Source organism: Nicotiana tabacum, chromosome 18 (assembly GCF_000715075.1).
Source record: "Nicotiana tabacum cultivar K326 chromosome 18, ASM71507v2, whole genome shotgun sequence".
NCBI classification, from domain to species: domain Eukaryota; kingdom Viridiplantae; phylum Streptophyta; class Magnoliopsida; order Solanales; family Solanaceae; genus Nicotiana; species Nicotiana tabacum.
In genome coordinates, this window is record NC_134097.1 from 25,604,858 (window position 1) to 25,615,343 (window position 10,486).

A 10,486-nucleotide genomic window follows, 5' to 3' on the forward strand; every position below is an offset into this window, starting at 1 on the left:
CAGTGCAGCTCCTCCATAGAAGTGTAGCACCATGTTTTGTATATCAGTACCAATAACATCCCAGTATGTTTGATAAAATAGGCGAGTGAATCCATATGGACCACTAGCACCCTCCCCACTAAGCTCAAAAACTACTATCCTTACCTCTTTAATTGTTGTTAATCTGATAAGTTCCAAATTCTGTTCCATAGTGACCTCAAAGGTAATTATTGAGAAAGGAAAAGTAAGATGTATCACCTTCATTTGTGAATTATTGTTCCACTGCAGTTGTAGCCAATTGCTCCTGGTCTTCAATCCATACCCCACTTCCACTTTTGATCCTTTTCAGTTGCAATTTCTTTCTTTTGCCATTTACATAATTGTGAAAGAAACTAGTATTCTTATCTCCTTCAGCAAACCAAATCATCCCAGCTTTTTGCTTCCAATATTGTTCCTCAATACTCAAGTATTTTTTCAATTCAGATTGCGCCTTTTGAAGCACAATCCTGTTCTCAATTATAGGCTCTTCTTTGAACAACATCTCTTTCACCCTAACAATGGCCTCTAAAATAGCCAACTACTTGAAGATATCACCAAATGTTTCCCTACTCCATTTTGACAGTGTTGTCTTCACCCTCTTGAGCTTCTGCTTGAACATCAAAAATGGATCCCTATGAAATCAGCTTTCCAATTCTGCCTGACCACATCCATAAATGTAGCATGTTTAGTCCAAAAGTTCAAGAACCTGAAAGGCTTGACAAAATTGGTGGTCTGCTCCCCACATGTCATTAACAATGATGCATGATCTGATCCAGTTCTGATTAGATGTTCAACTTCAATAGTTGGCAACATGTCCTGAAACGGAAAATTCACAAGGATCCTATCCAATCTTTTGAATATACACGTAGCATTGGATCTCCCATTCCACCATGTAAATGGACTTCCTTTGTATCCTTTCTCAAACAAACCACAAGAGTTTACACAAAATGCAAAATCCTCATATTCAGGAGGGTGTACTGGTAGTCCTCCTATTTTCTCATCTTCATGCAATATCACATTGAAATCCCCTCCTACCAACCATGGAAATTTCATATCACTTGCTAAATAATACAAGTGATTCCACAATTCCAACCTCTCCATTGTTGAACATTTTGCATAAACAAATGTCATCATCATGTGCTGCCCCAGGTCATGGTGAAACACTCTCACAGTCACTTGTTACTCAGTATCCTTAACTAGTTCCCATTCTACCACTGCATAAAAGAACAACCATATTTGCTCATTAATATCTGCATAAGAAGTCTCTATATTCAACCTTCTTCGATATCTATCAATAAGTCTCTTCTTTTGAAAAGGCTCCATCAATGCAACTACACAAAAGTTATGCTCCCTATTTATGTTGATCACTCTACGAAAGGCCTGTTGTGTATTCACAGACCTTATGTTACATATTAATGTTTTGATCATCATTGAGATAGAGAAGTTGCCCTCCTAGGCATAATTCTTGAAGGTTTTTGTGGCTCTTTATTCTGATTCTTCTTTGTTTTACCTCATTTAGCACTAGCTATAGGTGATAGATACCCATCCCTAGCCACATGTTTGAAGTTTTCTGCTGTTGATTTATCATCTACCTCATCCTCCATAGGATTTTATCTTATTAAGTCTTCATTAATTGGTACCACATTGTGTGTAACTAAATCATGTAAATGTTGTAGTGGAGTTTTCAGTGGAACATTAAGATACAGCTGCATAATTTGATCAGTGCCATATACCATAGGCACTTCTTCTATTTCCCCAGATGCTCTTGGAAAAATTACCATCTCATCAGCCTTTTCATTGCTATTCACCATAGAAGAAGCAACAACCTCCATCATTTTGAATTGTTGTTCATAAACACTGCCTAGCCCAAGAATTACTGTGGTAGTCTACTCAGAAATGTATGTTCTATTGATATCACCAACCTTTCCATTTCCTGTGTTTTGGTTTGACCCTACTGTATCAACCCTAACCTTCACATTATCATCAAGTTTGTTCTTTAATGCATACACCGAAACACCATCTACATAGGCCAAAATCTTGCCAATTGCACTAGGGATAGGGTTTACAATCGTTATTTCATCATGTGACGTTGGCGCCAGGCCTGGCGTCGCCAGCCTAATGCCTGGAGTACCTTGCTTTAGGCCTGGTATCGCCAGCCTAACGCTTGGGGAGCTTGGCATTGCCAACCTATGTCCAGCCTATCGCCAGGTGGGATGCTGTCCCTCACTTTGTCTCATGTTGTCTTTGTCATGACTAGTTGATCATCCTCCACCTCAATTGCATCACTCCCTACAACCTTTGTTGAGTTTATCCCATCAAGGCCCTCAAGCTGCCCAGAATCTGCAAATGTTTGAGATGGAATATCTTGACATGATTGGTTTGTAGTCACATTGAGTTGCCTTAGCTCCTCTTTGCTAGTTCTGAACCTTCTATGAACCCATTCGATTGTGGATTCCTTATTAGCATTTTCCTCAGTGCTTTGATCACTAGGAGAAATAGGTAAGTTCCCATTATGTTGATCTTCCAACACTTTATCAACTGCTTCCTTCTTTACCTGCTTAAGTTCCTGTTGATTACCTTCTCCTGCTAGTTTAGTATTAGAATACTTCCCAACCCTAACCCCAGAAGCCTTAGGATTAAGGCTTGACACTCCAGTATTCCTTCCTTTTCCTTCTCATCGCCCTTCTTGGATTGCTTTTCCTCATGTTCCTTCTTCTTACCATTGTTATGATCCTCACCTTTGCCTTCAGTAATTTGTAGAGTAGGTTGATGAACTTCCTCAACCTCTAGTGCATTAAAAATTTTCTTGGTTGCTACTTCCTCAAGTTTGGCCTTCTCTCTACCCTTGTCAGCTTCATTGCCTTGTTTGTTATCAATAATGTGACCTCGATTATCCCGTTGTTATTTGTTCTTCCTTGCTTCTATCCATTCTTGCTTGGCATGATTAGTAGCAGGCTTACCAACCACCTTTCAACTTGATAGAACCTTTATTGAATTTGCAGCTGTACCAATTGCTTCAGTGCTCACAACTGTCTTCTCCTTGCCTTGATCCTCAACATATTCATCAAATCTCTTGTGTAATTCAGGATGAATTACCCAGCATTTTGCCTCACTATGCCCTTGTTTCTTTCAAGGCTTGCAATATTTAGGTATATAATCATACTTAATCCTAATCCATTTAAACTCTTCTGGCCCAGATTCATCAGCTTCTTCAACAATCTTAATACATTTAGGAAAATTACCTAGCAAATTCACTTCCACCTTTACCTTAGCACAACTAGGTCTAGTCCCATTTTGAGTTGCTAGGTCTACATGTAATGGATTACCAACTACACCAGCTAATGAAAATACACATTCCTTACCAATGAAATTTGGAGGAAGTTCTAGAAAGCTAATCCAAGCTATGGCAATTGGAGTCTCTTTATCAGGTGTCCACCATGGATTCCATTTTGTACAATGCATCTGCCACATATCTGATAGAGCCTTTAAATAAAAATCTGGCTTTGAAAGAAGATGAACATAATCCTCCAATATTAATTAACACATGATTGTCTTCAATCAAGCCAACTGAACAATGACCCTTAATCTCACATTGAATAGGAATCACTATACGTAATTCACCAATAATAGGCTTCCCATATGAAAATTTCCCAAGAACTGCAAGTTAAAGGCCTTGTTGTACGATGGATTGCTTCACTTCTTATTTCTTCCTCTTCACAACTGGTTCTCCATGAAGGAACTCAATTGGTTTTCAATTGTAGCGTAGCTAGGGTTTGCATGGGCGTATTTATGACAACAGGGTTTAATAAATTCACATAGATTTTGGGTGGATTAGGGTTTGTAGAGGTTGGTAACTGCTTGGGGGGGGAGGAAGACGACGGACCAACCTCAGGAGGAGGCTAGTTGCCGGCCGTGGAGGCCATGAAGGGCAGTCGCCGGCGTGCATGTTAATTGCCCATTTGAGGAGAGAGAGAAGAGAGGTTTTTTTTCTATTAGTTCTTCTTGTTTTGGATCAAATGCCAAGGAAGAATTTTCGGCTACCCCATCTAAGGAAGATTCTTGGCTATCATTAACTTCCGAGACTTTTTGGATCTCTAAAGCTTCAAGCATTTCTCCCATTTGTGAGTGCAACCTTTCAAGAGCCAAGTCATTTTGGAGACTATTTTCCAAAAGCTTCTACAAGGCACTTTGCTCTTTGTTTCCTCCTTCAAGTAGGCATTCTAACATGAGTTTGAACTTTCCATTTTGACCATGCTCAATTTCTTCCACTTCCATAGCCCTATCATTTTCATCACAAAAAGTAGAATCATCATAGCGGGGGCTTGGGGAAGGGACGGAGAAATAAGCACAATACTCCCAATGACCACTTTGATGACCACACTTATCACAAATACTCCACTAATGGGTTTGAGATTGTGCATACAATCCACCCCCGGGAGAATTCAAAAAAATTTGCCATGAGTGTGGTCCTCCACAATAAGGACAAGGGTCATCAAAGTATGAACAACTACTATCCGACCAATTTTTATTATATGATGTCATTTTTCTCAAAACTAAGAAAATAAACAAGAAACAAAAAATAAAAATAGACCAAGGTAAGAAAAATAATTACACAAATATTCACAAGTTTGGACCAAAGCGCTTACGCTTATTTCTCAAATTCCCTAAATTTCACCAAATTGTTCCCCGCCAATGGCGCCAATTTTGATGACATCCAAATCCACTACTAAAAATTAAATGGACAGGGTCGCATGCAATATAATTTACCCAACTATGAGTCGGGGTCGAATCCCACAAAGTATAATATGTAAGCGATTAGGAATGTAAGAGAATTATCACTTATTATGCAATGCCAAACACATAGAATTGTTTTTAAAAAATATTTATACCTAAATGCGGAAATGTAAACTAACCTAAATGCGGAAATATTTATACCTAAAATGATCAATGACTACAAATATGGATACACGGGGAATCACACTTAAGTAACGATCCAATGTATTTCACGGTTTTACCACGGGTAATAGTTCTATATTTGCTTTTTCCAAAGACTAACATGACTTCCTGATTGATTTATCCCTAAAACAATTATGAGATTAAGCACACCCGATTATGGCTACAAGTAGTTCAATCTTATCCCTAAGTAGAATCTATAAAATGAGGGTTAAAACCTCAAGTTCTTGTTAATTAATTTTTTCCAACCCCAAATAATCTTTTCCAAAATTAATTCGAAGTTAATGGGTGAGTCCTAGGGTTAGCTAATCCCTTTGGAAATATTAAAGAACAAGAATAATTAAAGTAACAACAAGTCACTTCATAAAATATAAAAAATCATTCAATACATAAGCACAACAAGGTATTTAATCCACACTTTAAATATGATTATTTCCATAAACAAGATTCAAGTGTTGAAATAAATACTACACACTTAGATATTCAATGCAAAGCAAGGAAATGAAGAAATGAACATGAATGGGTAAGAAATTCTCAACCAAAAGCTTCAAATCTTCAAGACCAAAGTGTGTGTGCAAACCCTAGCTCCCAAAACTTGTTCTCTCTAGTCTTAGAAACTGAAAATAAGCCAAAAGATTCCTTTTAAATGAGTTGTTTTGTGCATTAAATGGTTTGGAATTGAGAAAATGTGAAATTTCATTCCAATCCAGGTCTTATGCCCATTGACCGCACCTGCGGAAGGACCCTCGCAGGTGCGGCTCCGCAGATGCAAATCATCTATTGCAGATGCGTAAATTGAATGGATTTTGTCTCTGCAGATGCGGACATGCAAGCACAGATGCGCAACCAAAGAAGCGGTTCTTATGTCTCAGATGCGATTCCAGGCTAAGTGGTTCATCTCCGCAGATGCGGAATCCCTAAAGAGTTTTGCATTCTTTCAACCTTTTTTTGCTCAATTCCACTTCAATTGACTTCAAATCATTTCATGGAATCATTTACCTAACAATCTAACAATAAACACCATAAACACCAACATATTATAATTAAAGGACACTAAAACTAAAGAAAAGAGATTAGAACGAGTGGTAAAATCACCACTCATCAGCCAGCCCAAAAGACATCACCAAAAACTCATAGTGACCATAGTAGGTCCTGAAAGCCGTCTTAGGAATATCTGAAGCCCAGATCCTTAGGTAATCATATCCCAATCTCAGGTCAATATTCGTGAACACCTTAGCACCCTGAAGTTGGTTACACAAATCATCCATACGCACTAGTAGGCACTTATTCTTAATGGTAACTTTGTTCAACTGTTTATACCCAATACACATCTGCATTGTATCGTTTTTCTTCTTCACAAATAGAATTGGAGCACCCAAGGCGAAACACTCAGTATGATAAAACCATTATCAATCAATTCATAAAGTTGTTCCTTTAATTCCTTCAACTCCATTAGTGCCATGTGATATGGTAAAATAAAGATGGGATGAGTGCCCAACACCAAATCATTACAAATATCAATATCCCGATCAGGCGGCATGCCCAGAAGATCTGCTCGGAACATATCTGGAAAGTCTACCCCTATCAGAACTTACTCAACGGTAGGAGTATCAGCACTAACATCCTTCACGAAGGCTAAGTATGCCAAGAACCCCTTTTTGACTATCCACTATGCCTTTAGATAAGACATCACCCTGTAAGGAACATAGCCCAACGACCCTCTCTACTCCAATCTCGGCAATCCAAGCATCTTCGTATGACAATACAGAATAGCATGATATGGTGATAGTCAATCCATTCCCAAAATAACATCAATGTCAACCATGCTGAGTACAAGAAGATCTACTTGAGTCTTGTAACACCTGTAGAAACCACATACGAGCGATAGACGTGATCTACCATAATAGAATCTCCCACATCCGTAAACACATAAATAAGAGCGCTCAAAGAATCACGATACATATCCAAATATAGGGCAAAATAGGATGACACATACATAAGTGGAACCCGGATCAAATAAGACTGAGGCATCTCTATGGAAAATCAGAAAAATACCTGTGGTGATCGCATCAAATTAATCTGCCTCAGGTCTAGCTGGAAATGCATAGAAACATGGATGAGCTCCACCAGTCAAAACTATACCTCTCGGACGGCCTCTCCCAAGCTGACCTCCACCTCTAATGGCCTGACCACCACCCGGGCTACCTGACCTTCATCTCCACCTGGGTGAGTAGGTGGTGGAGAAACCAGTGCCAGAACCATGGCACGAGAACCCTAATTTGGCACACTAATCTGAAGTATGGGACAGTACCTCAAGATATGACCCGAACCTCCACACTCAAAGTAACCTCTCGGCTGACGTGGCTGCTGAATCAAGGACTGACTCTGACGGTCCGGATAACCACTGTGATAGCTCTAAATTGGTAGTGCGCTGATGGAAGTTGGAGGTGCACTATAGGATAGTTACTCAGGACGAGACCCATAAGAACCATGACTGCCCAAAGTACCGTGTGATGCCTAAAGTGCTGACTTAACCGGAGGATAGCCACTACCAAAAGAATCTCGGCTTCCAGATAAGGTAGAACTGAACCCAAGAAAATGACGGGGCCTCTTCTAAGGGGCCGCCTCTCTGCCCTTACCACGAACACTCTTGATCCGTCTAGAAATCTCTAAATTCCGGGTGAAAGAAATAGCATCCTTAGTGTATCCAACCATCGGTAGTCTGATACCATTAGTAAGGCCATATATAACCCAGTGGGGATCAAGACAACTACATGTCAAGATAAATCCACGATCAGGTCTTGTACTGTATAGCAGTCATGCTACCCTACTGGAGGTGCTCAAACTGGTTGTGGTAGTCCTCTCTCAGAGTGAAATGGATGAACTTCTCCAATAATAGTTGTGAGAATGGATCCCAAGTGAGTGAATGTGAACCTGCTAGTCTGTCCCGAACATATTCATGCCACCACATCTTGGTAGATCCATGCATCTAAAACACTACAAAGTCAACTTCACTTGTCTCCACTATACCTATGTTGTGCAGTACCTCGTGGAAACGGTCCATAAATTTTAGTGGGTTTTCAGAAGGTGTACCACCAAATCGAATAGGAAATAGCTTGGTGAACTTTTCCAATCTCTTCGGCCCCTCAGATGACAAAGTGGGTCCATCTCTATGCTATGTAGCAATGACAGTTTGAATTGCACCAACTGCTGGACCTGTCGGAGTCTAATATCTATGAGTGATATGGTCTAGAATGTGAGTGGCAGGAGTATGGGATCCTCTCCCATCCTGAGAGATAGATAGTGCTACCGTAAATACACTAGCCAAGGCCACACTCTCTATAAATCCCACTAGATGGACTAGGGAGCCCTAAAGTATGAGAATGGCTATGAACCCCTTAGAACCTGATGTAGTCCTACTGGTTGATCAGAGGCTCTATATACGGTGTTGTTGTGTGTGCTCTAAGTTGAGCACTACCTCTACCTCTACCCCTACCTCGACTCTGCCACCTACCCCTGGTACTGGCTATAACCTGGGGCTACGGTTCCTGGTTATCTATGGATGTTGTGTATGTCCTCACCATTTTAGAGAGAACCGGAATAACGTTATTCAAACTCAAGGATAGAATAAAACCAAACGATAGTGAAAGAAAGAAAGAAGTAAAAATTTCCTAAAGCCTTATAGCTTCTATAAGATAAGAGCAAACGTCTCTTTACTTATAGACTCTTTTTTATAACTTTTTAGATGTCTTGACTATTTATTTCAATTGTATAAATCTTTATTTTCAGGTCAAATTCAAAAAAAAATTAACTGAAACTTTATTATTTTTGGCCAAATAAAAATATTTAGCCTAAATAATGTAGTTATATTCAAGTTTTATTATAAATTGTATTCGAAAAAAATTATCTAAAAAGTAATATTCTTAAAAAGGTAAAAAATTATTTTATTTTTCAAAAAAATGCCACATAGACAAAAGAATCCACGTGGCAGGTGAGTGCACCCACACTTTTTGCCACATAAGCGTCTAGGGGGGTAACGGCTCTCAAAAGGCCAAGTTGAGGGGGGAATTAAGACTGGCCATAGTTCAGGGAAAATACTAATAATCTGAGCCAAGTTTAAGGGTGGTTTAAGGTATTTTGCCTATTCATTTTTAACAATTTTTAAAAGCAGTTAAATAAGGAATAAAGTCTATAGAACTTCAAAATAGATATAATAATTCTCAATACACCTTCTAGTCATCTCCTAGAATCTGGTGTCACAAGTACAAGAGCTACTAAAATAAAATACTACAACCAAGGTCTGAAATAAAAATATAACTGTCTGAACAAATAAGAAAGGAACTTTAGGGTCTACGAATGTCGTGTAGCCCTATCTCAAGTCTCCGTAAAAAGATAATCCAAGCGAGTCTCGACTATGCTTTTGGGACCAACACTAAAATCTGTACAAGAAGTGCAGAAGTGTATTATGATTACAACCTGCCTCATGTACTACGTAATTGCCGAGCTTAATCTCTACGAAGTAGTAACGAGGCTAAAACAAGGCACTCACTATAAACATATAGGGAACACAAATTAACATGAAAATTGGAACAAAATTACAAAACAGAGGGCACTAGAATAACATCTATGGTCATTTTTTTCAATACAACACGGATACAGAACCAACAATTAAGAATAGTCAATATGTCTTCTCTGTTGCGGCACGCAATTCGATCCACAAATATATATATACAAATACCGTTGCGACATGCAACCCGATCCCAAATAACATATCAATATCTGTTTTCATTACGGTACGTAATCCGATCCAACAAAATAATAAGATAAATGTACAAACTGTGGCATGTCTCAAGATAAAAACGCAACAAAACAATTACATAGTTAAAGACCTAAAGCGGATATAATTAGCTACCTAGTAAAACAAAAAGTCAGGAAGCAAGTAAAGGAAATCAATATATAAAGATAAGGATACATGGAAACAATTAGCAAATTAAGGCATGTAATAATAAGGGCATGAATTTAGCAAGTATGGGAAAGTAACAATTAAAGCATTTAATAAGTAATAACATGGATTTTAATGAAGACGTGTTATAATTGAAGATAATGAATAATTATCTCAACCCGCATGCTTAGCCCGTGACTATGTATATACACTCATCACCTTGCATATACGTCATCCTCACACATAAATCAAGTAGCAACTAAATCAATCAAGACTTAATTCCCTCAAGTCAAGGTTAACCACACCACTTACTTCTTTTTGCAACCAAATCAATGATCAATTATGGCTTCTCCATTAGAATAAGCCTCCAAAACAATTAAATCTAGCCAAATATAGTTTAAATAATTCAAGATAAGCTTTAGAAACTACCCGCGAATGAAAAATATTCAATCTTTAATGAAATCAAAAAAAGTCAACAAAGGTCGACCCCAGGCTTGCTTGGTCAACATCCGAGATTTGGACCAAAAATCGATTATCAATACACTCCTGAGACTGGTTGTGTGCTTTGTTTCA

At 38.6% G+C, this 10,486-nt stretch overlaps 1 protein-coding gene across 1 annotated transcript; it reads right to left on the reverse strand.

Annotated features, from left to right (window-relative positions):
- Positions 1 to 636: 636 nt before the first annotated feature.
- LOC142172451 (uncharacterized) lies at positions 637 to 1,119 on the reverse strand. Its single transcript, XM_075236067.1, has one exon. The coding sequence runs from the start codon at positions 1,117 to 1,119 to the stop codon at positions 637 to 639; it is 483 nt and encodes a 160-aa protein (XP_075092168.1).
- Positions 1,120 to 10,486: the final 9,367 nt, after the last annotated feature.

Excerpts from the sequence above, each read along its gene's own strand:
- LOC142172451 (XM_075236067.1), bottom strand. The coding sequence starts at position 1,119 with ATGGAGAGGTTGGAATTGTGGAATCACTTGTATTATTTAGCAAGTGAT.